The sequence below is a fragment of the Sinocyclocheilus anshuiensis genome, unplaced genomic scaffold (assembly GCF_001515605.1).
Source record: "Sinocyclocheilus anshuiensis isolate Anshui unplaced genomic scaffold, SAMN03320099.WGS_v1.1 scaffold217, whole genome shotgun sequence".
Classification (NCBI taxonomy): domain Eukaryota; kingdom Metazoa; phylum Chordata; class Actinopteri; order Cypriniformes; family Cyprinidae; genus Sinocyclocheilus; species Sinocyclocheilus anshuiensis.
Genome location: NW_015536538.1, coordinates 2,120,961 through 2,148,634, shown reverse-complemented (window position 1 = coordinate 2,148,634; position 27,674 = coordinate 2,120,961). Strand labels below are relative to the sequence as shown.

The 27,674-nt window shown below is 35.9% G+C and overlaps 2 protein-coding genes across 4 annotated transcripts; both read left to right on the top strand.

The window, feature by feature from the left end:
• The first annotated feature begins 5,021 nt into the window (after positions 1-5,021).
• LOC107696467 (methyl-CpG-binding domain protein 3-like) lies at positions 5,022-14,241 on the top strand. 2 transcript variants are annotated; one of them, XM_016496821.1, is made up of 7 exons: positions 5,022-5,163; positions 6,088-6,244; positions 6,333-6,470; positions 7,900-7,990; positions 9,531-9,708; positions 12,193-12,339; positions 13,153-14,241. In XM_016496821.1, exons 1-6 carry the CDS (start codon positions 5,150-5,152, stop codon positions 12,335-12,337), a joined length of 723 nt encoding a protein of 240 aa, XP_016352307.1. In that variant the 5' UTR covers positions 5,022-5,149; the 3' UTR covers positions 12,338-12,339; positions 13,153-14,241. The 2 variants fall into 2 exon arrangements, with proteins under 2 accessions (XP_016352307.1, XP_016352298.1); XM_016496812.1 differs by having other exon boundaries at positions 5,022-5,259; positions 13,153-14,240.
• A 1,075-nt stretch (positions 14,242-15,316) lies between these two features.
• Positions 15,317-24,791, top strand: LOC107696452 (RNA-binding protein MEX3B-like). Of its 2 annotated transcripts, XM_016496802.1 has the most exons (4): positions 15,317-15,631; positions 16,502-16,754; positions 16,800-16,990; positions 21,646-24,791. In XM_016496802.1, the coding sequence occupies exons 2-4, from the start codon at positions 16,546-16,548 to the stop codon at positions 22,944-22,946; spliced, it is 1,701 nt and encodes a 566-aa protein (XP_016352288.1). In that variant the 5' UTR covers positions 15,317-15,631; positions 16,502-16,545; the 3' UTR covers positions 22,947-24,791. The 2 variants fall into 2 exon arrangements, with proteins under 2 accessions (XP_016352288.1, XP_016352279.1); XM_016496793.1 differs by having other exon boundaries at positions 16,502-16,990.
• Positions 24,792-27,674: the final 2,883 nt, after the last annotated feature.

Here is a 27,674-nt window from a genome sequence, read left to right as displayed (position 1 = left end):
CCCCGAGGGCATCACTTCCCACTTTGATAATTACTGTAGTTACCATGTTCTGAACATCACATCATTTCTTTTCCCTCAGATGTAATCTATCGGTGGTTGAATAAAAATATTTGGACTTTATTTTTGAAAAATTACCTCAATTTAGCATCAGCTAGCGTTATTGACTTATTTTCAGCATGGTTGTTTATGAACAGTGCTGGGGAAAGTTACTTTTAAAAGTAATGCATTGCAATATTGCGTTACTCCATAAAAAAGTACTAATTACGTTACTTAGTTACTTTTTATGGAAAGTAATGCGTTACGTTACTTTTGCGTTACTTTTTTAAATCTGGACAGGGCTTGCTTGTTTGTTTTTAATATAAAAAAAAGTTATATTTTTGGCAAATATAAAAGCCTTTTCATACCAAAAGTGAAATGAATAAGCCTCAGGCTGAAGGAAATGTAATTTTACGTCCGTACAGTAGAATGCAGAAGAAGACATTTCAACACACTTCAGCAATAAAAAAAACATGTTTGTCTAGAGTAATTTGTGCTTATTAGTACAGTTGAACTGGATCATCGAAGGTCAGAAGCAAATAGAATGGGATTAAATACATAAAGGATATTTGTGTTGTTTAACATTTAGTTATTGCAGGTTTGCGTCATATTCTGAGTTGCATTATTTTTATTCATTTTGAGGAATACTGAATCTGTGTTTGTTTTTTGTGAGTGAGATGAATTAATGCATATTCATATTTATTTTAGAACTACAGTAACATCTTCTGATTTCTGTCACCATGGCAACACCAGAGCTGTCAATCAATAAATTGGGGGGAGAAAAAAAAGTAACTCAGATATTTTCTTGTAAATTAAAAAGTAATGCGTTACTTTACTAGTTACTTGAAAAAGAGTAATCTGATTACGTAACTCGCGTTACTTGTAATGCGTTACCCCCAACACTGGTTATGAATAAACATCTATATTTGTCTACTCGGCTAGTTGATCCAGATACATAGTAACTGGTAAACATAATAGTACATAAACATAACATTTGTAGTGTTGCACTTTCTTCTCCTGCGTCCTGTGCTTAATGCAATCCAGAGAAAAAGTAACACGAAATGAATGCATTACCTTCCATAAAAAGTAACTAAGTAAAGCAATTAGTTACTTTTTAGGGAGAATGCGATATTGTAATGCATTACTGTTAAAAGTAATGCAATTGTTCACACGTGTTCACTCTCACATCGCCTCCTGCTGGACATCAAGCTACGTTTCTTCCCGTTTCACAAATTGTTCGTTTTTAAATTAATACTTATTATGCATACGCATCTTCTTTGTGACGTGTTAAATTAAACCTTTAAGAAACAAAATAAAAACCACAATTTCCCTTTTACGCAAATTATTCCAACGTACTTTTAATTTAAAGACTTTTAATTTGTAACAGCCCCTCGATAAGGAACTTCCGCCGCGCAAGATGACGCTTCCTCCGTAGCTTCCTGTGCGTTTTCTCCGGCCGCTCTGCTCTTCAAACACGTCTGATCATGTTGGGCAAAATAATCGGACAGAAATACGTGTCTATCGCGAAATCATGGTAAGAACATGGTAAAGCTCCGTACAGCAGGACGACTCTGCTCTTTTATTAATATGATGTGTTGGTTTTTATTAATAGCGTTGTCCTTGTGGCGACCTGACTAGCTAAAGCTAAAGCTAACGAGCTCAGGTCACGAGAAAACGCACTAAACTTTACTATCGTGCTCTTTCCACTCGTTCTTTTGCTTTATATAGTATATATTATTTATTTGATAGTGTAGTGTGTGTTTATGTGGCAGCTATTTGTGTTTTCTTATCAATGTTTATTGGCGTGATTGTTGTTCGCGCTAGTCATCAATACAAACGATAGAAAGACAGTCAAATTGTGGCAAAATGCTTCTTACACTGTTCAATAAGATTAAAAAATATATATCTGACAATATATATTGTTTTACAGCCTGTCTGACCTTCAGTTTGATTTCCTTTGTCTTGAAAAACCTTCATGTTCTGGTTTATATTATTGTTTATAGTAACATTAATAATAGAACCTTAACCTCTTAATTGCTGTTTGATTTAATAGTTTTGAAATAAACGTGTGTCTTTAACCCTGTAAAGTCAGAGACTCAAACTGAGCAAACTATAATTTGGTGCAGATGCTGATATTTCTATGATGAGATGCTTGTAATGCAACTCAATGAGATCTTTATAACAGTACAGCAGATACTGACATAAAATGATCTAAATATCAGTCGTGGCTCTATATCTCCAGTAAACTGTCTCAGTGAGATGAGATTGAAATGCTCCAAACATATAATGCAGTGATTGAGAGCTGAAGAAATAAAGGCTCCTCAGAAGATGTGAGATGTTCTGGAGGCTTGTGAAGATCATTCCTCCGCTGAGGAACAGTGAAAGTAAAGCTTCTGGAAACAAACGCTCCTCAAAAGATCCTGAGGATCAGATTTGAGACTAAAACATGATTGATGGAGAATCAAGTAAAGCTGAGCTGCTTCAGTCCAGAAAGTGTTCATCTGGAAATATTACTGCAGTTATTCTGACGCTTACTTGAGAAAAAATCAGTCAAGATTTGACACGAGAAGCAGCAGCTGAAGCTGGACGCTTGTACAATTACACTAAAAGAGCTTTTACTGGATAAAACACTCTAAACTATCAATCAGAGACTGAAGAGATGCAGGAGATTGAGTGTGAACCAGGTTGATGATTTAGAGGCCTTTGATCCATCATTAGCTCATGAGTGTGATGTTCTCCAGGGTTCCCACGCTCGCGGTCTGGGGAGGAGTTGGAGGTGTTGCTCTCGTTCACTTCTCAGACTGGAGGCTCATCTTGGACTACGTTCCCTACATCAATGGAAAGTTCAAGAAGGAGGATTAGATGAAGGTTTGTCATGTTGATCTCTCATTAAAATGTCTGGACTTCAAGAACAAGCAATTATTTTCATAGACACTTTTTTTTAAAGAAGTCTCTTCTGCTCACCAAGCCTGCATTTATTTGATCCAAAATACGGTAAAATTGAAATATTTTTACTATTTAAAATAACTGTTTTCTATGTGAATATGTGTTAAACTGTAATGTATTTCTGTGATGCGCAGCTGTATTTTCAGCATCATTACTCCAGTCTTCAGTGTCACATGATCTTCAAAAATCATTCTAATATGCTGATTTGCTGATCAAGAAACATTTATTATTATCATTATCAATATTCAAAACAGTTGAATAGAAAGATCAGCATTTCTCTGAAATAAAAAGCTTTTGTAACATTACACACTATACCATTCAAAAGCTTGCAGTCAGTATGTTTATTTATTTTTTATTTATTTATTTATTTTGGGGGGGGGGTTAATATAATAAAAATTAATACTTCTATTTAGCAAGGATGCTTTAAATTGATCAAAAGTGATAATAAATACATTTATAATGTTCCATAAGATTTCTATTTGAGATAAATGCTGTTCTTCTGAACTTTCTATTCACCAAAGAAACCTGAAAAAATTCTACTCGGCTGTTTTAAGCATCTTAATAATAATAATAAATGTTTTTTGAGCAGCAAATCGGGATATTAGAATGATTTCTGAAGGATCATGTGACTGGAGTAATGATGATAAAAATTGAGATTTGAAATCACAGGAATAATTACATTTTAAAGTATATTAAAATAGAAAGCAGTTGTTTTAAATAGTAAAAATATTTCACAATTTTACTGTTTTCGCTGATCAAATAAATGCAGGCTTGGTGAGCCGAAGAGATTTCTTTAAAAAAACATTAAAAATCTCACTGTTCAAATACCTTTGACTGGTAGTGTATGATATGGAAATCTTTTTTTCTGAATCAGATTTCATGTTTTGTTTTGTTTTGAAACTCTTCAAACAACAAAAACTAAATGGATTAGATTTGTACTATCTGTCTGAACAAAGAGTCACGTTTCATTTGACTGCTGATGTCTGTATTTGCTGAATCTTACTTCTATTGTTTTCTGTGTTCCTGTTGGTCAGTCTTGCTTCAGATGGATTGAAGATGGAGATGTTTGTCGCTGTTGGAGATGAAGACATCGATCCACCGTGTGAATCGCCCACCTTTTGTTCATCACTGCTAATAAACCATGTGATATTTATTTTTTGGAGTGTTCAATCCATTTTTCCCTCATGAAAAGTCTCGCGATCAAAATCTAATGATTATACAGATGTAATGTTTTCTATGTGTCTATAAAGAGCTTCATCATTTCTTTCCACTGAATCCTCATGGAATAAATACACTGTAATTCTGTTATAGAGAACATCATCGTGGACCTGAACTCAGCTTTTTAATTCTGTTGTGATCTCAGTGTCGTCCGCGGGTTACTGGTGATGCTTGTTAATAAATCAAAGAAAATTAATTTGAGGTGTCTGTTATGCTTTATGATCGCCAGTTATACATATGCACGAGTTTACCAATATTAACATGTGTTTTTATGGTCATCTGATTCTTATATATAATTAATTGGTTTTTATTTTCAGTTAAACTGTTGGATTAATGTGCATACGTTTTTGAATCAGGCTTCAAATCTTCCAATACACCAGTGTTATTTTAGGATCATATTCAATTATGATTTTTGTTGATACTTTGCATGAGAGGCAAAAATCATATTTTATGTTTTAGTAATTTTTTGTTTCTTTTATTAGTTTTTATATAATATACGTTTATTTAGGTTTAGTACTTAAACTAAGAAAATAAGAAATATTTTATTAAATTAGATTACTGGGCTTTAAAAATATACTTTAAAAGATTTTGTCGTTTTTACATATGAACAACTTTTTTGATACAGTGAGTCGATTCTAACCGAACAGTAAGATCCGATTCAACGAGTCTCCATTCATCGCCATCCTTTGTTAGACAACAATCGACTCTGAAATCGATACAGACTTTCTGAGACTTACAGCAAATGTGTTTTCAGCTCTTTTATTTTATTAAATAATAATATTTGATTTTTTTTACTACTCCGCAGATGAGTGAACTGCGAGTCGACTCTCGGTTCTCAGAGAGTCGCGAGTCAGAAGCTCGTGAGGTGAGCGGATCGAGAGCAGCGCCAGCGGCCGCCTTCGACCCTAAACATTCACAGCTTTTCCTCCAGAGAGACTCCGGGAGAAACATGGAGAGGAAAAGGTGGGAGTGCTCGGCTCTCCCAAATGGTTGGAAAAGGGAAGAAGTGACCAGAAAGTCGGGCTTGTCCGCGGGGAAAAGTGATGTCTATTATTTTAGGTACTGCAGCGGGATTAGCCGGAGACCAGCGAGCCGAGACAAAAACCATTTATATATTAATTAACAATGTCTAATCCGACCTCAATCGGCTATCTGAGTACTCTAGTACGTTATTATTACAGATTATTACCGTTTGTAGTGCGTACGTTAAACTAATCGTGTTTTAGCGTCTCCTGCGAGTTAGCACTGAGCGCTAATCTGCTCTAGCAGCCATGCTAACTCATTGTTTTTGTTTTGCTGACTCTCAGTTGATCCAAGTTATCTATCGTTTTGTTCTAGTTTCAGTTGAATACATATTTCCTTATAGTCTGTCTAGCGTTTATATTCGAGTCTGCACTGTATTTACGATTAAAAAATGCTAATTTAAACGGTTAACACTGGTAAGTGATGCAGCGGCTGCAAAAGTTCAAATAATTTGTTAATAATCGCTCATTTATCATGAGAAATTGATGAAATATTCAATTTATGAAATGTATATTTCATATAAATGCCAATTATCATTTGCACCATGGTATTACCGTCTGAGACTGTCACTTTACTATGGTACGAACACAGTTTTTAGGTGTGTGTCTGTATTCATTGTAATTCTTCACTCAAAAATCCTCCCTGTATATATATAAAATTATGTTTTTATTATTTTTGTGACATCTAAAATGGGTTATGTGTTTTTCTGTGGTGATTTGTGTTAATGCATATCTATCTTTCTTGTTTAACACTAGAATTATCTGTAAAACATGCATATGCTGGGTTGACAGGTTATGCAGTGGAAGTGCTTTTGTCGGTCTGGAAGATAAGGAATGTTTTTTTTATCTTTCCTTTCCCTCTTAGTCCAACAGGGAAGAAGTTTCGGAGTAAACCACAGCTGGCCCGATATCTGGGAAACTCCATGGATCTCAGCTCCTTTGATTTCCGCACAGGGAAGATACTAATGAGCAAACTGAATAAGAACAGGCAGCGGCTTCGCTACGATCACGGTCAGAGCAAGGTAAAGACTGACCGAATGATGTGCACTGCAGTTTTTGCTTTCTGTATTGTGCTGTTTGTAATGTTTGTGTCCGGATGCCTGTTTTCAGGGTAAACCTGATCTGAACACGTCACTGCCGGTCCGACAGACGGCGTCCATCTTCAAACAGCCCGTCACCAAGGTCACAAATCACCCCAGCAACAAGGTTAAGACGGACCCTCAGAAAGCTGTTGACCAGCCCAGACAGGTAAACATCACATGTGCTGCTGCAGCTGTTTCCAAAGGAAATATTCAAAACTTTGGGGTCGGTACGATTTTTATAATGTGTTCAAATGAGTCTTTTCTGCTCACCAAGGCTGCATTTATTTGATTAAAAAAAAACAGTAAAATTGTGAAATATTATTAGAGTTTAATACAGCTGTTTTCTATGTGAATGTGTTCAAATGTAATTTATTTCTGTGATGCGCAGCTGTATTTTCAGCATCATTACTCCAGTCTTCAGTGTCACATGATCTTCAGAAATCATTCTAATATGCTGATTTGCTGCTCAAGAAACATTTCGTCATACATTTTATTTTTCTTTGATGAACAAAGTTCAAAAGAACAGCATTTATTTGAAAGTTTTTTGTAACAGTTATAAATGTCTTTAATATGGAAGCCTGTTTCTGTCACAGTATATAAAAAAGGGTAATTGAGACTTTTTATCTTGCAAAAAAAATAAAAAAATTGCGACAATTGTGAGATATAAAGTTGCAGTTAACTTTTTTTTTTATCCTGTGGTGGAAGCAGGCTTCCTTTGTCACATTTAATACATTTAATGTGTACTTGCTAAATAAAAATATTAATTAAAAACGTATTATATCTTACTCACCCCCAAACTTTAACAGTACAAGTCGACCGTAAATTATAGGCACTTTCACACCAGAGGAACCTTTTCATAGTTCCTACAACTATTGGTAGAAGTTCCCGCTTTTTAGCATGTTCGCACTGCAGGAACTAGGAACGTATTTAGTTCTAGGAACTCCATTTGGGGTTACTAGATTAGCTCCTACTTCAGAGCAGGGTCTAAAACTGTTGTATATTTGTACACTTGTACGCTGATTGGCCAAACGCTTACAAAACACCGGCTATCCGGCATTTTTAAAAAGCCATGTAAAAATATTTACTCCACGAACATGGAAAACGACGATAATTGCATTTACCTGTTGTGTTGTGTTCTTTTCTCAGCCTCGATGATATGAAACATTGCAAGTTGTCATAGGAGATTTAGTCAGATTTTCATGCTCTTTCAATCACATAAACTGTGTGTTTACATTCCATCTCGGTTATCACGAAACCCACAACATACACACCCCCAAAAAACAAAACAAAAACTCAGATCACGGCATCCTCCATTCACCGGTTGTTGACGTTTGTAAATGCTGCGAATAAAGACGTCACTATCAGCCGCTTCAGAGTTCCTGCTGCCGGTGCGAATGCAATCAGGAAAAAAACGGCCCGAGGGAGAAATTGGTTCTTTAGGAACGACCCTGCTGCCTAGTTCCTGAAACTACCTAATGACTGCAGCTGTCAAGCTCCGAAAAGATCAAAAAGAACCATAAAAGGCAATCTAGTCAATTAGTTACTGTAACACCCGAAGCAAACTTTAAATCATGTTTGGTCTGTATACTTCACAGCTGTTCTGGGAGAAAAAGCTGAGCGGACTCAACACTTGCGATATCGCAGAGGAGTTGGTGAAGACCATGGATCTTCCTAAAGGATTGCAAGGTGAAAATGGAAGAGCAGCTCTCATACAAACTGAATGAAATGAGCTCGAATCACTAGCTCATTTCCCACAGTACTGCAGGAGCAAACTTACTGTGACACTGAATAATGCAGTTAGGGGTGTGCGATATATATCGTCTGCGATAATATCGTAAAGCTGCTTTGCAACGATTTGTATCGTGAAAAGCTCTATACAACTAAAAAAATATATATATCGTAATTGTTGTTTTAATGATGTGCGATTTGACATTATCGAGTATTTTGCAAAAACCTTTCAAAGCATCCTACAGAGAGCACGCTTGTACATAAGTCTGTGAGTGCGCATTTAGAGTGCATTCTTTCACTGCATGATTCAGTATTAAAATGCGTTTAGAATGATCACAAAATTCAAGATATGGGGACAGAAAATGTATATATTTATATCATTTCATGTAGTTAATCAATATCACACAGAGAGTGCCGTTTTTATCTCCAAAGCTTACCATGATGTGATAATTGATTTTTTACAACAGTTCAAAAAACAAGAAGTTAATTAAGAGACTTACATTTTAGACACCATATCGCCTGTTTTCACTCTATTTCGACTACAAAAATTATTCCAAACAAAGCCACAGCACTGTTTTGTGTCTCTGAGCAACATGACAGTGTTTAGTTCCTGAATTAATCAACTGTTTAAATGATTCGGTTCAATCGCAATGAATCACTTATTAACAGTGACTTGCTGCCACCTACTGGCGGTTTTAATTTCACATTTAAAGTTTCTTTTTATTATTTAGATAAATTGGAATAACAGTCTCCAACGTTTTATGTTTAATATATCAAAACATTATTTATGCATTAGTAACTGCAGGTTAAATGCATTCATGTCTTGTGTGTAAACACATCTAAATGCCTCTTCAGACGCAGCTTCTGTGTTTCCTCTGCATTGCAAAGATGAATTTTATTGATACTGATTTAATTTGCTTAGTAACAGCCCAAATGTCTTATTATTCTGTAATTCACTGATTAAATGTAGGAATTTGATTTAAAAGATAATGGACACTTTTAGAAAAATGACTTTATAAAGGTAAAAATGCCCATTAAAAGGTATTCAGATGCAGCTTCTGTGTTTCCTCTGCATTGCAAAGATGAATTTTATTGATACTGATTTAATTTGCTTAGTAACAGCCCAAATGTCTTATTATTCTGTAATTCACTGATTAAATGTAGGAATTTGATTTAAAAGATAATGGACACTTTTAGAAAAATGACTTTATAAAGGTAAAAATGCCCATTAAAAGGTAAAAATGTATTTAAACTTATTGGAAAAGATTCATTTCTATCACTGCTGTGAGCTGACCACAACACAGAATATGAAAAATATCAAAAACTTTAGGAGTCAGCTGTCCACAACAGTCCTTAAGATACCAGCACAACAACACGCTCAGCAAAATATCGTCATCGATAAAATCCCAGAAGATATCGAGATATTACTTTTTGTCAATATTGCACACCCCTAAATGCAGTATTGTGTTTGTAAGTGGTGTGATGTTTGATATGGCAGGTGTGGGTCCGGGTTACACAGATAAGACGCTGCTCTCGGCTCTAGCGAGCGCCCTGCACACCAGCTCGGCTCCCATCACGGGTCAGCTGTCTGCCGCGGTGGAGAAGAACCCCGGAGTCTGGCTCAACACCACACAGCCTCTGTGCAAAGCCTTCATGGTGACGGACGAAGACATCAGGTACGAGCTGACACTCCACAGTGTTTGTGGTGGAGTTTAGCTCTAGACCTAATTAAACACACCCTGAAGTAGCTCATCACAGGGATCACTAGAAACTCCCAAGCTGGTGTTTTGGAGCTAAACTGTGCAGGAAAGGAGGCCTTCTTTGTCATAACGTAATGTTTTCTTCTAGCTTAGGTTCACTTAGGGAGTATTCTTCTGAATATAGTTGTACATGATTGTCTGATTCTTAGGGCTGGATAATTTTGCCAAAATTTATATCACGGTATATTTCTTAATTTCGGTCAATATCGATATGAACACTATTAAAGAAAGCCTCGTAAAAACTGCCAAGAACACCCACAACTGATATCTGTACCTACAAACTTATGAAAAATTAATTTGCCAAGTCTATGAAACATCCTCCTATAAAACTATATCATATTTTAGGGGAAAAAAAAACAGCACAAATAAATTAATGTTCACCTTTTATTAGTATTTAGCCTTCATACGAACTAGAAATCATTGTCAATTAAATAAACATCTCTGACTCACCTTATTAATATTAATATCTTTAACTTCAAACTATAGGCTAACATACACTACCAGTCAAAAGGTTTTGAACGGTAAGATTTTTAATGTTTTTTAAAGAAGTCTCTTCTGCTCAACAAGCCTGCATTTATTTTTATTATTGATCCAAAATACAGCAAAAACAGTAAAATTTTGAAATATTTTTACTATTTAAAATAACTGTTTTCTATTTGAATATCTGTTAAAATGTAATTTATTTATGTGATGCGCAGCTGTATTTCCAGCATCATTACTCCAGTCTTCAGTGTCACATGATCTTCAGAAATCATTCTAATATGCTGATTTGCTGCTCAAGAAACATTTATTATTGTTGAAAACAGCTGAGTAGAATTTTTCAGAAAAGTTTGGAAGAACAGCATTTATCTGAAATAGAAATCTTATGTAACATTATAAATGTCTTTATCATCATTTTGATAAATTTAAACTAAAGCATCCTTGCTAAATAAAAGTATTAATTTCTATAATTTCTTAAAATAAAAAAAAATCCAAGCCTTTTAATGGAATAGTGTATAATGTTACAAAATCTTTTTTATTTCAGATAAATGCTGCTCTTTGGATCTTTCTGTTCATCAAAGAATCCTGAAAAAAAATTTACTTATCAGCAAAGCAGCATATTAGAATGATTTCTGAAGATCATGTGACACTGAAGACTGGAGTAATGATGCTGAAAATACAGCTGCGCATCACAGAAATAAATTACATTTGAACAGATATTCAAATAGAAAGAAGTTATTTTAAATAGTAAAAATATTTCACAATTTTTACTGTTTTTGCTGTACTTTGGATCAAATAAATGCAGCCTTGGTGAGCAGAAGAGAATTCTTAAAAAAAATAAATAAATAAAAAAAATCTTACTGTTCAAAAACTTTTGACTGGTAGTGTAGGCTGATTATTCTTATAGATTGAAACAAATGTGCATTCATATAAAACACCCACACCGCGTTTTGATTTTGAAACGTGCAGTGCTCGTGTTTATTCAAACACCACAAGTAAATCAGTGAATGGGAAACACTGGTAATGTATATCGGAAATGTGTTTAAAAATCATATCACCCTTATTGAAAAAAAATTATATCTCGATACATATCGATATTGAATTATTGTCCAGCCCTACTGATCCTTACAGTAAAACAGGCCGTTATTTTTTACTGCTGACTCTTTTAAAACATCTGTATAAACACCTCATCACATGAGAAACAGCACTTTTCTGTGAGTTTAATGTCACATCCATTCAATAACAGTCTCTGATAAAAAAAAAATCATTTTAATTCTTCTGCTGTTTAGGAATAAACTCATTTAGATCTGCATTGATTTTTTTTCTGTCTAACCTAGGGTTATCATCGTTTATGAAAACTAAGTCCATAATAAAGAATTGTTATTAACATATTAATATTAAAGCATTAGCTGAATTAAAATTTAAAAAAGGTTCTTTATTTTGTTATTTTATTTCAGCTAGTCTAAAAGTTTTTTTATTTTATTTAGCAACATTTCTAATTGTCTTTTGGTTGTCTAAACTACAACGAAATAAAAATTAATAAAAACTATATAGCCAAAAAAAGTTCAGTTTAATTTGAAGTGCTAAAATAACTAAAACTAAATAAAAACAAACTATGTAGACAAAAAAAAAAGACAAAAACACAACAAAATTACTAAAATGAAAACGAAAACAGCAGATTTAAACATTTAAAATAAATGAAAAATAAAGTGTAATACAGAATAGTAATAGTATATTAGTAATACTATAATAACTCACGAGTCGCTTCTGTGGTTTAGTTTCAGTAAATGCTCCTGTTGGACTGGGAAGGATGTCTGGAGTCTGAAAGCTCCATCCAGTATGTTACAGTAGAATAATGAACGTTTAATGAAGATGACCGATATTCGAATGCTTGATTGAAATGCACTGCGTCGTCTACAGGAAGCAGGAAGATCTGGTGTATAACGTGAGGAAGAGGCTGGAGGAAGCGCTCATGGCAGACATGCTCGCACACATAGAGGAAGCCACCATCGAGGCCAAATCTCTGAAGGAAGAGTCCACCGACGAGGAAACGGAGTCTGTATAGCTGTAAGAGAAAGAACAAGTGTGACCCTGGAGCACAAAAGCAGTCTTAAGTCGCTGGGGTATATTTGTAGCAATAGCCAACAATACATTGTATGGGTCAAAATTATTGATTTTTCTTTTATGCCAAAAATAATTAGGATATTAAGTAAAGATCATGTTCCATGAAGATACTTTGTAAATGTCCTACCATAAATATATCAAAACTTAATTTTTGATTAGTAATATGCATTGCTAAGAACTTCATTTGGACAACTTTAAAGATGATTTTCTCAATATTTAGATTTTTTTTGCACCCTCAGATTCCAGATTTTCAAATAGTTGTATCTCAGCCAAATATTGTCCTATCCTAACAAACCATACATCAATGGAAATACTATTTATTAATTTACTCTCAGTTTAGGAAAATTGACCCTTATGACTGGTTTTGTGCTCCAGGGTCACAATTATCTGCAAAACAAAACAAATTTTAGTTAATTTGCTATTTATGTATACAGGTTTTTTTTTTTATTTTCTTTTATTGATTTTGTATTGTTTACATATTAATTTAATTTGTATTTGAAGTTAAAAAAATTTTTTTTTTTTTTTATATCTTAATATCCCTAATGCCGCTGTCGTTACCTTCACATCAAGCATTTTAGAAAACCAATGAATTGTGAACCAGTGCATTAGCCAGCTAGCTGCATTAAACCAAACTTTGAAGGCCAGGATCAGATCTGTGTTCAAGGACATGTATTGAAAGGTTCGGCACGGAGGAAACGCTTTGAAGAAGATCTGGTTTAAGTTTGATTGTAATGCTGTTCATCTCTGTGTCGGCAGGAAATCGGTGGCGATGGGAACGACCTGGACGACAGTATTTTTCCTCCCCAAACCCAAAGACGCACTCAGACTCAGACTTGAGCTGATCCTATGCAGAAACCAGCCTTTCTTCTCCAACTCAACTGTGAAGATTTGTTTTACCATAACATTTCAAGCAGTTTTATTAAACCAAATCCACTTCTAACTTGAACTTGTTTGAAGTGGATTTGCTCTGTTTTTGTACAGTATGAGCTTAAAGTTTGGGCAGGTTTGGGTTTCCAGCATCACGCAGTGGGTTTGACTGAGTTTCAGTGCTGTCGGTATGTTTATTCAGACATCGTAAGCTAATTTCAAATCATGAACGTTTTTTTTTTTTACACAAACAAAATGCCATGTTTTTATGACTGATTCTGGAAATAATGTACTAGTAGTGCATACTAGTTTGTGATGGCTGGTACAAATACGGTGCTCAATTCTTCCTGGTTCCTTTATATTTTAGCTGTTGTTATAGTGCTGTTTGAGTCTAGACATGACATAAGCTCTTACGTTGGTGCTTAGGTTTTTGTATTCATGAGTTTGTCAATGCATAGCTGATATCACAGTTATTTTTTTAGTTGCATCAGATTGGATCAAGCTGTTTGTGTTGCTGTATGAAGCTGGTACATTTGTCATCATTCACTGATGCAGCGTGGTTTATTATTACGGACTGAATGGTTACAGTACAGAATGGCGTGTTAGTAGATGGCGTGTTTTTCACTTACACTAATTCTTCACACACCCATGATTGAATTTAATAGATGATTGACTCATACCCTGATGTTTTTTTCTTCGAAATGTGAAATATATTTGAAATATGCAGGAGAGGTGTTTTTGTATGTTATTGCAAGAAAGCTTAGATGACGTTTTGAAAATACAAACCTTGTAGCTGAAGGACACATAATTTTGTAAACTTGGAAAATAAAAGTCTTTCAACACACGTCGGCACATTCACGTTTTATTTTAATGCAAATATCTCATCATATTTCAAAGAAAGCAAATGTAGAGTCACAAACCTTTATCACTAATTAAATGTTTCATTTTATACATGTGTTTTTATGTATCAATATCTAAAATGTACTTAACGGTTGTTATTATTAAATGTGTTTATAGTATACAATATATTTTTGAAATCAAATTTATAAATGTATTAAATTGTAATCATTATAATTAACATATTTGTTAAATGTATTTAATAGTTAAATATGTTTATAATAAAATTTATGGAATTTTGAAATCATCTTGTTGAATAAATATTCATAAAATGTATTTATGAAATTTAAATCACATGTATATTCATATTTAGTTAAATATAAAACTTAATAGTAAAATACTATATAATGGTACTGATTTTGTGTGTATATATATATATATATATATATATAAATTATTGATTTTTCTTTTATGCCAAAAATCATTAGGATATTAAGTAAAGATCATGTTCCTTGAAGATATTTTGTAAATTTCCTACCGTAAATATATCAAAACTTAATTTTTGATTAGTAATATGCATTGCTAAGAACTTCATTTGGACAACTTTAAAGATGATTTTCTCAATATTTAGATTTTTTAGCACCCTCAGATTCCAGATTTTCAAATCTCAGCCAAATATTGTCTTATGTAATGTATTTATAAAATATATTTATGAAACTGAATCATTAGAACATACAGATTGTGTGTTATACATAGTGGACATATTATTGTAATATTTATTTATTTGCCAGTGGCCTTTTTTATTGCAGAAAAAAAGGAACATATAAATAATAATACAAATAAGAATCAAAACAAAAAATAAGCATAACTCGCATTCAATTTTAACAAATAAAGATATTACAAAGTACCGGGGGGATTGAAGATTGTATCATAGTGTTTTAAACATATCAGTCTTGTTGAAGAAATATAAAAGTAAAAATTAGAACAAAACATTTGGAGATGAATTAAGATATGTTGTTTATGTATGTGAAATTTTGCTAATAAAATAACAAGGTTAACAATAAATTCTAGATCGTCAGTGCTTTTGTTTTCATAATACAAGAGAACACCCTTTAAAGTAAAGCAATAATTAATATTCATTAAATTAAATCTAAATTTGCCAGTGGCCTTTGACCCCATTGTTGTGCGCCGGTGACGTCAGCGCCGCGAGCGCGAGAGAGAGAGAGCGCGAGAGAGACAAAGACGGCGAAACGAACGGGAGAAAGCGCTATAACACCTCTCTAGCGTTCCACGCGTGAAAACGGCCAGAAAAACAATGAGCAGACCGCGCGAGTGAGCGGTGCAGAGGCGGGACGCGTGATCCGAACGCGCGCTGGGGGTCGGTTTTAACCGCGAATGCTTTTAAAACGAGTCTTTTCCTCCAACGCCCCCAACGATTAGCAGCTCCGCTAGCGGTTAGCCATCATCACCTTCTCCCTCATCCTCCACAAAACACCCGACGCGAGCGGCGAGCGGGACGGGAGCACATAAGGTGAGGTTTTGCCGCTTTATTTAACGCGTCTCCGTGGTAATATCTTGTTCGCCGGTTTCCGTATCGCCCGCGTGGCGCGCGGCTGAGATCCACAAACAAAGGCGACAATGTGACTGATCGTCTCCGGTTAGCGGCGCGGCTAACAACACTTCAACTCCAGTATCTCCGTTTAAACTCACGATTCCGCCGGTTTGGAGTCGCCTTCGCACGCGTCACGCTCCTGCCGCGAGCTTGGCTAAATAACGGCCGCTTGTCATGAAATGTACGTTAACCGCGTTGTGAGACTACAACGCGGCGCTAAAGAGCAGCAGAAACAATAAAGACAAAAGAGACGCGCGGCGTGGAGCGCGAGAAAACAACAAGCACACTCGCTCTGTAGTGCGCACTAGGACTGCTTTCAGTGTTTCTAGATGGTTTGCGTCACTTCTCAAGGTGTTTGATGGGTTTAAATGTGACCCAGGACCACAAAAACTCTCATACGGGGCTTTTTTTTTTTTTAATTGAGATTTATGTATCATCTGAAAGCTGAATAAATAAGTTCAAATGGTGTGTTAGGATAGGACAATATTTGGCTGAGATACAACTGTGAAAATCTGGAATCTGAGGGTGCAAAAGAAAAAATATTGATTTTAAAGTTCTTAGCAATGCATATTATTAATCAAAAATGTAGTTTTGATATATATACGGTAGGAAATTTACAAAATATCTTCATGGAACATGATCTTAATATCCTAATGATTTTTTGCATAAAAGGTTAATTGATCATTTTGACCATTTTGCAATGTATTGTTGGCTATTGCTACAAATATACCCCAGCGACTTAAGACTGTTTTTGTGCTGCAGGGTCACATATGTGTTTTTTCCTTCTAGGAAGCGTGCTTGGTTCGTTGTCTGATGCGCACGCGGGGACGACTATGCCTAGCCCGTTGTTTCACCCTGACATCATGGATCACGAGATGGTTGTGAGCAGCACCGGACAGTCCAGCGGGGTCACTGAGCAGGAGCCCAGGGCCGAGAACCATCAGGAGGCGCTGCGCTTCGCTCTGGATCAGCTGTCACTCATGGCGCTGGAGAAGGTCGACTGTCTGGATGGGACCTCGGCCGGTGAGAACTGTAACGGGGGATACGTTGATCTGCAGATGCTCGAGCACAGCAACGGCTCCCAGGAATCACCCGGCTCCTGCTCGCCTTCTCCGGAGTACTACAGCTCGGGCGGTGGCGGCGGATACCACATGGCCAGCCCACACTCCTCCATCCTCGGGGAACAAAGCTCGGTGCTCCGCAAGAGAAGCGTCAACATGACCGAGTGCGTGGCGGTGCCCACGTCAGAGCATGTGGCTGAGATCGTCGGCAGACAAGGTAATATTTACTAAAACGATCGTAAACAATAGTAAACCAACCATTCTTTATGATGCAAGAGATGATAAACAATAGAAGCAATGCAGTAGAACAATAAGTAGTTATTCGCCTGCAAGATATTAATATTTTAATCTCATGTGTGTTCTGAGAGATGATAAACAATAAATGCAATGCATTTGAACAATTGGAAAGCATTGCATGTAGTTATCTGCGTGCAAAATATGAGTATTTTAGTATTATTTATGTTCCAAGAGATGGTAAACAACACATGCAATGCACTTGAACAACAGGAAAGCATTGCAGGTAGTTATTTGCGTGCATGATATGAAATTGTTCCAGAAGATAAACAAATGCAATGCATTTTAACAATATGAAAGCACTAAAGGTAGTTATTTGCATGCAAAATATGAGTATTTTAATATTATGTTACAAGAGATAATAAACGACAAATGCAATGCACTTGAACAATAGGAAAGCATTGCAAGTAGTTATTTGCGTGCAACATGTGAAGTTTTTCCAAAAGGTAACAATTGCAATGCATTTTAACAATATGAAAGCGCTAAAGGTAGTTATTTGCATGCAAAATAGGAATATTCAGTAATATTCTTTGTTTCAAGATATATAAACAATAAATGCAATGCATTTGCACAATAGGAAATCATTGCAAGTAGTTAAAATAGGACTTGTGTTCCAAAATATGCTAAAAAAAAAATGCAGTCGAACAATAAATCAGTATAACCTTACTGGGATCAGTCATGTGACCTGTCTTAAGTTGTTTACTGGTTAGTTGCATTGAAAATATGATTGTTTATCTAAATTCTTTGTTCTGGAATAGTAAATTGCATTTGAACGATATGAAAATCATCACTTTAATCGTCTGAGATTGCATGCAGAAGCTGTGATTTGAATATTCACTCCCGTTCTGTGTTCCTGGACATCATAAACAAAGCAATGCAGTGCATCATAACAATAAGCCGGCGTTATAAGCAGAAGTGAGCAGCCAGTTGCACGTGCGTTATGCTTCTGGCGTTGTTTTGGAACGCATGCACGGGTGTTTTGGTGCTTTTAGTCGTTTTGGCGGATGCTTTTAGTCGTTTTGGCGGATGTTTGTCCTTCATAAACATCAGTAGTGTGTCGTGGGGTGGATGGATGGAGGGATGTTGTGGCTGTGGGGGTGGAGGAGGGGTTTGGGAGGGGGTCTGCTCATGCCTAAACCAGACAATAGAGACTCGTATCGACCGCTGCGGCTTCACGGTTCTCCCGCCCATCTCTCTGTCTGCTGATTATCGATCTCTGATTGCGTTTCGTTCAGGATCCGGAGCGTTATAAATGAACGCAGACAGGGGTCATGTGAGGATACGAGTTATGCAAGTATAGAGGGCCGGGGTTTGCGCACTATGGCTCTGCGCGGTGCATTACAGCACTGATGCCCTTATTTGTTAAACACCCGTGAGAAATCATCTGAAATGATTTGGTTCATGTAAAACAAGCGTGATTTCTGCGAGCGGCGCGAGGCTTGGCTCTGCGCGGCTTTGTTCTCTTTGTTTGAAATGCCATGCGTTCAGCTTCCCGCGATGACGTCACAGAGCGGCCGCGCTATTGGCTGAGTGACGTAAGCCATGCGGATTTAAAGGAACAGTGCGCCTCTGTGCGGCCGCTGATGAATGAAGAAAACAATGCACGCCAATGACTTAAATCTTTAATTTTTTTTTTTGCACTTTATTATCAATGTATGGGTTAGTTTGAGTAAATTCTGAAGTATTTAAAACGCTATACTTGCAGGTTTTATGTGACCTGGTAATATGCTTGTTTGTGACCCTGGACCACAAAACTAGTCATATTTTTTTTGAAAGCTGAATAAATAAGCTTTCCATTGATGTATGGTTTGTTAGGATAGGACAATATTTGGCTGAGATACAACTATTTGAAAATCTGGAATCTGAGGGTGCAAAAAAATCTAAATATTGAGAAAATCATCTTTAAAGTTGTCCAAATGAAGTTCTTAGCGATGCATATTACTAATCAAAAATTAAGTTTGATATATTTATGGTAGGAAATTTACAAAATATCTTCATGGAACATGATCTTTACTTAATATCCTAATGATTTTTGGCATAAAAGAAAAATCTGTAATTTTGACCCATACAATGTATTTTTGGCTATTGCTACAAATATACCCCAGCGACTTGTCACATATGAAAGTGTTACTATTATTGAATTTAATTAATAATTTTTATATTCAAGTATGTGCCAAGTAATCAACCTTTTGCCTTTGCTAGTTCATTAAAAATTTTAAATGGTCGTGAAAAATTAATTTTTAAAAGTACATATATACCATGTCAATTAATATGAGCTCATTACTAAACTGCATTTCTGCATGTCATCATCATTATAAATGTATTCTAAATATATTTTTAATAAACATATCAATGTATTATTATCTAAAACTAGCATAACACTACTGAAACGATATAATGTGACATGGTTATCCACTTTATGGTTTCTTACAGGCAAAGAACGTGTACCTGATTCTGGCTTAAATGATCAGTAATATACTGGAATTGAGTCAAAATTTGATGTATAAGTTTGCCTAAAAATAAATTTGACTAATTTTAAAAGCATGTAGTCTGTCATTTCATCTTCATAATTCCACTTAAAAAACTATAGCATGCTACTATTGGAACAATTTCAGCATTATAATAAAGTAAAGTATGACTAATTTAAAATAGTATACTTGCAGATATTAGAAACGTTGATTTATTTAAAAGTGAAACGTGAAATGTTTATTTAGGTTATATATATAATAAAAAAGTATGATAATCACTAATGACTTTAAATATAATAATTCCAGTATGATGTTGTAATTATTAAGATGTGTAATTTTACATATGTCCTTGGACATTTTCTGTTCAACCTTTTGTATTTGCTAGTTCATTTAAATGGTGATGTGACAAATTAATTTTAAAAACTAGAGATATACCACATTGTCTCAATTACAATAATGTCTTAATTACAATAATTTTATTACATAATTTTAATTACAATAATAATGATGTATAAATTTACATATGTCTGTAACCTTTTATCCTTGCTACTTCTTTAAATTGTCTTGTGGTGTGTTAAATGAGTTTTAAAAACTACATTTTCTCTCTGCTGAAAATATGCATTTTGCTTGTAGCATGTCAAATACCGAAGTTTTATAATAAAAAGTAAATAAAATGACTAAAATGGTATTCTAAAGTATATTAGAAACAAGGCTTTATTGATTTGGTTATACATTTATATGATAGTCAAAGTCACTATTATTGACTTTTAATAATATACTGGAATTATTATATACGAGTATGAAATATACATATGCCTGTCATAATTTGCTTTTTTTTTTTTCTTTTGTCTTTGCAAGTTAATTTTCAGTGGTCCTGTGGTGACAAATACATTTTTTAAAAAGTGTAGATATGCCATGTTGCCTTTCTGGTAAAATTTGCTCATTAAAAGCTAATTTAAAAAGTAAAAACAAAAAAAAAAATACTTATGTAAATTGACTAATTTCAAATAGTACACATGCAGATATTCAAAACAAGGCTTTGTTTATTTGGGTGATCACTTATGATAATCAATGAGAAGTCAGTATTATTGACTAATTATTAATAATGTAATTAATCATTATATTCAAGTATGATGTATACATTTACATGTCTGTCATAATTTGCCTTTACTTTTTTTATTCAATTTTTTTTGCCCTTGCTAGTTCATTTAATCCTTCCTGTGGTGTGATGAATACATTTTTAAAAGTTCAATATACCACGTTGTCTCTCAATTAATTCAAATAATTTTTAATTAATGAGCGCATTAGTAAAAACTAGGGCTGGGACAATAAATCGATGCATCGAGAATTGAGTAATTTTTCTGCATTGATTCTAAGATTATCGGGATGCATCGCGATTCTCTTGAATCGATTCTGAGCTTAGTTTTTAACAGCAGATGGCACTGCGTGCTTTAGAAACAGCCGTACTCTCCTGCTTCCAGTTCCTTACACGCACACCACTTAAACATAAAATGATCATTCATACAGTTTGAAAAGGTTGAAGTGAATTACGTTCACAGTGGGCTGTGTTTACATTAATCTCTCGTCATAAATGCCAAGGTGCAAGTACATTTAATCACTTGCATGACTCAGCCGAACGCACAAGGGCTCTTTTTCGTGAGCATTCGAGTGTGCGGTGAAAAACTAGCCTAGAGCGCCATCTGCTGTTAAAAACTATGCTCAGAATCGATTCCAGAGAGAATCGCGATGCTTTCAGAAAATCTCAGAATCGATCCATGAATCGCGATGCATCGATTTATTGTCCCAGCCCTAATAAAAACTGTAAATTTGTTGTAACTAGTAGCATTAAAGCATGACACTACTGAAACAATTTAAATTGTGTTACAATTAGGGTTGCAAACAGGTGGAACATTTCCAGTAAATTTCGGAAATATTCCAGAAAGTTTGGAAACTTTACAGGATTTTTTTGGAATATTACAGGGATTTTTGGAAAGTTTCTGGAAATTTACCGGAAATTTTCCACCCCTTTGCAACCCTAGTTACAATAAATAAATGTTTGTCAGTTTGACTTGAATGCACCATTTTTTGTTTTTTCCTCATTTTTTTGCAGGTTGCAAGATCAAAGCACTCCGTGCAAAAACAAACACCTACATCAAAACCCCCGTGAGAGGAGAAGATCCCGTGTTCATCGTGACGGGCCGCCGCGAGGACGTGGAAATGGCCAAATGTGAGATTGTCTCGGCAGCTGAGCACTTCTCCATGATCCGCGCCTCGCGCTGCAAAGCTGGTGCAAATGGCCCCGGATCGAGCGGCTCGCTTCCCGGCCCTCCCAACCTTCCCGGACAAACCACCATCCAGGTGCGCGTTCCCTACCGCGTCGTGGGCCTAGTGGTGGGACCCAAAGGAGCCACGATCAAACGCATCCAGCAGCAGACGCACACCTACATCGTGACGCCCAGCCGCGAGAAAGACCCTGTATTTGAGGTCACCGGCATGCCTGAGAACGTGGATCGCGCGCGAGAAGAGATCGAAACGCACATTACGTTGCGCACCGGCGCTTTCGTTGACCTCCAAGGTGATAACGACTTCCACAGCAATGGGACAGATGTGAGTTTAGAGGGTCTCGGGTCGCTTGGTTTGGCCGGCGCGCTTTGGTCGCGTGCGACTCACTCTGCGCCTCCACCTCCGCCGCAGATGCACCATTCGTCGCGCAAAATGTCGTCCGAATCATTTTCTGCGACTCGACGGGCGACAGATGGCGGGGGAAGCCCGACAAGCCCGTTTAGCACGAGCAGCGCCGGCGGGAGCTTCTCCTTCGCGGGCGATTCGACTCAGAATTTGCCGGCGCCGTCAGAAGATTTGGGTTTCGAATTCAGCGCTGCAAATATCTGGGCGCCATTTGCGAAGGGCGCGAAGCAACAGACGCAGACGGCCCGTCGCAACAGCAGCGGCCTCAGCGCAGGAGCTGTAACCCCGCGCCTCTCACCCGACCCAGATCACCCACTCGCCCGCCGGGCCCAAAGCGACCCGCTAAGCACGCTCTCCTGGCTCCAAACGGGCACTGGAAGCTCGTTCTCGGGTGGAAGCAGCAGCAGTGGCGGAAGCAGCACTGGATACTCGTCTTGCTCGGCGTCGTCGCTCCCAGGTGGCTCGCCAACTGATTCAGAAGGTGGCGGAAGCGGAGTGGGAATCGCTTCCACTATGTTGGGACACCTCAAAGCGGGCGGCCTGGCTGGGATGGTGTCTCGGGATTGTTTTGTGTGTTGCGAAAGCGAGGTGACCGCTGCGCTCGTTCCGTGTGGCCATAACCTCTTCTGCATGGATTGCGCTGGGCAGATTTGCCAGTCGCAGGATCCCGAGTGTCCCGTTTGCCACACTCCTGCCACACAGTGCATCCGGATCTTCTCTTAAACTTAGACTGCCTTGAGTAATTATTAGAAATGACACTATTCTGATTTATTGACAGTAATAATAATAATAATAACAACAACAACAACAGTGACTTTATTACCCACTCAAGTACTTGTCAGACTGCGTCTTATCTTCAGCTGTTCATATTCGGTGGGTTGTTTTTCCATTCATGCTTCCGACTTTTTCTACTCGCAGATTTTTCGACTTTTACGCTGCATTTTTTTCTAACGCGTTTTTTTTTTCGTGTTGCCGATGCAGTAGTTTTTTTTTATTATTTTTGCGTTTTTTTTTTTTAATGCAAAAGCTGCGCTCGTTTAGACCAAAACATGAGAGATATTCCTGTTTTATTATCGAACACTTAATATTTATACGCGTTACGAGACGATACGCAACGTGCTAGTGGATGTAGGATCTGAAATGGCTAGAATAGTCCATGTTATGAATATCCTTACCGTGCATTTTCTCTTTTTGCCACACTAACTTAAAACATTCACGTGTCAGTTCATTCCTGCACTCCAGAAACAGGGTTGCTAGTATTTAACGAGGACTTTTTATCTGTTACGACTTTTCGAATCAAACAGCATACTGAATTATCTTTCGAATGTTTAGTCGTGAATGTGTGCGAGAGAGACGCACAGAAATGTCTTTCGCTGGAGTTTGCGTCTGTCTTCCGGCCCTCGCGTGAGCGTTTCGTTTACGATTGCGCACCCCTGTACGCTGCCTACGAACGAATCTGTAGTCCCGCCGAACGGTTTTTACGCAACAAGCCATGCTTTCACACTCTAAAGGGCTTCCGGTTACACACTACACTTCAGGTCGTCCTAATAAACGGGATGCTAGTCCGCGTGGCAGCTAAATCACCAGGGCTTCCCGTACATTTTAGCGATGCACGAGCCGTTTCTTCTTGAACGCGAGGGACTCTGATGTCTTAAAGGGTGAGAATGCGTTTCGGTTTGTACAGGTTTCTTTCTCTAGATGCGCTTTTAGATTTTTCTTTGGCGTTTCGAATATATTAAACGTGCCAGAACTCGAGAGCTAACGGTGCCTTGGTGGTGAAACTCGCTGCCGGGAACGAAGATTGTGACGTAATTTCTCTCCACTCTTCCAGTTTTAGTGATTTGTACAGAGAGCCGTGTCGAATCTGAGCCGCTTGTTTTGTTCTTTTCGTCCCCAGACGTCGTTAAAAGTAGTGTAACTGGTTGAAAGGTACAAGAAGCTAGTAGTTTTTTGGTTGTGTGTTTGTGACGTGTTTTGGTATCGGCGATGAAGTTCATGTGACTAGTGAAGAATTGGCCTGAAGTCGAACGGTTTCCTTTCGTTTTTTTCCTCAAACAGGGTTCGCTGAGGACGATCACAGGCGGTTTTGCATTGGAAAGACGTCAGACGCTGTTTTCTCATGATTCATTTGTGCCCTAAACTCGCTCGGCTTTTACTTTCGCTTTAATTCCTTTTGTACACAGAACCAAAAGCGATTTCAATAACCGGATTTCAGGCCTAATTGTAAATATCCTGTATTACAATCATTGGGATTCGTTTTCAAACGTACGACGGAAAAGGTTAATGTAGTTTTTAAAATGCGTATCATTATTTGTAAGTTAAACTCTCTGCATGTCTTGAAGCCGTGAGGCATTAGCTAATAATTTTCTAAAAATGAAAAGACAAAAAACAAACTTTTTTACACATTTTATTTTTACAATTTATTTGCTTACCTTGACGTAAATATCCCAGATTATAATGTGACCCTTTTATTACAGCAAATGTATCTTTATTTTCCATATTTCTGTTTCCTGTGTACAACATATAGGCAATTTATAACAAAATGAGAAAAAATTATTGAAGAAATTTAAAATTGAAATATATTTTATTTGAAAGTTTATGGACCTTTTAACCGTGAGCTGGAACAATTGTATACACATATAATTTGAGCTGACTTGACGGTTATAAGAAATGTATCAAGAGTTTTATTTTTTATGCTTCTTTAATAAAATCTTGTTTTTGTTTTCGTTTTTGTACTGTAAAACAATAATCCTTTGTGTCCGTGTCTTTATTTCTGTGATGTTAAAGCTGTATGGCACATGTAATGATAGATTAGTGTTTCCTTCAAATCCATTTAACAAGTTGATGTTGTTTTTAGCCTCGTCCCTTAGTAAAGAAAAGTCTTATTATAGTTAACTAAAACCAACACCACAAAACTTTTGTTACTTGAAGTAAAATAAATGTATTTTCACCTTCACCTAGTTGCCACAGCATTTCTTATTTTCATTTAGTTTAACTTGGAGTACTTTTTTTTTTTTTTAAGGTTTGGTAAATGTTCTTTTGGGGGGCATTTTAGTTAAAAACATTTTTTGTCTATATAGTTTTTATTCATTTTCTTTTGAAGGTTTAGTAAATTTGTTTTTTTTTTGGTCATTTTTAATTAACAAAAAAAAACTTTTTTTTTTTTTAATTCATTTTTTAAAAAGTTTTAAAGGTTTTTTTTTTTTTTAATATGTCTATCGTTTTTATTTATTTTTATTTAAGTTTTAGCCATTTTAGTACTTTAATTACTAAAATTGAAAAGAAAATAATTAAAATATGAAATGCTTCTTTGGCGACTAGCTGTTTTTCTTTCTTTTTTTGATGGTTTTAGTTAACTATAAAAACCTTGGATGTTGAGTAATTCATGTCATCAATAATATAACCAGATGTCCATTCATCTAGAACAGGAGATCTTTACAGCTCAAAATTTGTATGTAGTTCTTTAATAAAAACGAGACCTTCACTTTTCAGCTGTTAAATGCTGGTCCAGTTTTCTTCCACTGCAGGTGCATTATTCTAACTGCTACATGGTGTGTTTAACAGCATTAAATTATTAGCATTTATTTTATGTGGTAGTCACTTAAGTGGAACTGGTCATGTAAAAAGTTCTTAAAAAAAAAATAGTGGTTACTAAATGTACTTAAAACCATCATAAAACTTATAGGAAAATATTAAACATTACAACAAATCCAAATATTAGCTACATATAATAAATATCACAGTAGGAAGCTTTAAAATCAAATTCTCAGTTACATTTCCGTTAACATCACACATATTCAATATACAATGCATAAAGATTTACCAGTGTATATAATATATGTGGCAGTAGCAATATTATTTTTTTTTTTTTTATCTAATTATCTTTTAAATTATATGACGTTAACACGTAGCCAGCCTAGATGACATCAGCTGTAAAGTTGTTTCAAAGTTCGAAAATAAAATAAAAAATGTATAACACGGATAGTTCCGGTGCTTGATTCTGATTGGTTGAGCTACGTTCAAAGCTGTTGTAAATTACTCTACAAACACACACCTTTGTTTACGTTTGTCTGTTGCGTTGCAACCACAACTGTTTCTGAGGAACTACATTGTTTGGTGGAAGAATACTGTTTTTATTAATATCATTACACTTTATTTGTTCTGTTTTATTTTGTGAAACCATACTACGTATATGGAATAACCGTTTTATAAAAGCAATAAGCCCCGTGAAGCCGTGGTTTACAATCTCAGCTCGCCCCTTAGCTGTTATAAATTCACTGTAAACCATGGCTTCTTGGTGCTTATTGCTTTAATTTAAAAAATAAAATATGTGACATCAGCTGTAAAAGTCATTTCAGAAGTGGTGCAAAATTATAAGACAAACTTAAAAAATTAAAATATATATTTTTAAACCTGACATCAGCTGTAAAGTCATTACAGAATTAGCACAAAATCATGAAACTTAAAACAAAATTAAATACTGTTTTTGAGGAACTACATTGTTTGGTGGAAGAATACTGTTTTTATTAATATCATTACACTTTATTTGTTCTGTTTTATTTTGTGAAACCATACTACGTATATGGAATAACCGTTTTATAAAAGCAATAAGCCCCGTGAAGCCGTGGTTTACAATCTCAGCTCGCCCCTTAGCTGTTATAAATTCACTGTAAACCATGGCTTCTTGGTGCTTATTGCTTTAATTTAAAAAATAAAATATGTGACATCAGCTGTAAAAGTCATTTCAGAAGTGGTGCAAAATTATAAGACAAACTTAAAAAATTAAAATATATATTTTTAAACCTGACATCAGCTGTAAAGTCATTACAGAATTAGCACAAAATCATGAAACTTAAAACAAAATTAAATAAATAATGATAAAATAAATATGTATATATTTTAAAACCTGTATGACACTAACAAATAGCCGGCTTTGATGATGTCAGCCATAAAGTAAATTTGTTTTGGAGGCAGTACAAAATTATGAATACAAACTTTAAAAAAAATAAAAAATATATTTTTTTCTTTAGTGCACTGATGAATGTAAAAAGTAAATAATATGCTCACAGCTGTGAGATTCATCCTAATAACAGCATGTGTGTACAGCGATAACAACTGCAAACATTCGGCATCGTAAACATGTGAAATCAGTTTAAATCAAACTTTACAAAGACACTTAGTTGCACTGTGGTTTAGTCTAAAACAGCAGATGTGAACGGCTGAACGCTGATCGTCTGTCATTTAAAGGGATAGTTCACCTCAAAATCACACCTCAGCCTCATGCCACTCCGAAAAGACTCAAAGAGTGCCATTAAAGTCCATGTGACGACTTCTAGTTTTCTGAGAGGACGCGAGCAGATTCTTTTCTAATTCAGTGGAAATATTGCACTGGAACAGCATGAGGGCGAATTATTGTTTTTGGGTGAATTATTCCTGTAATGCATCCATAAA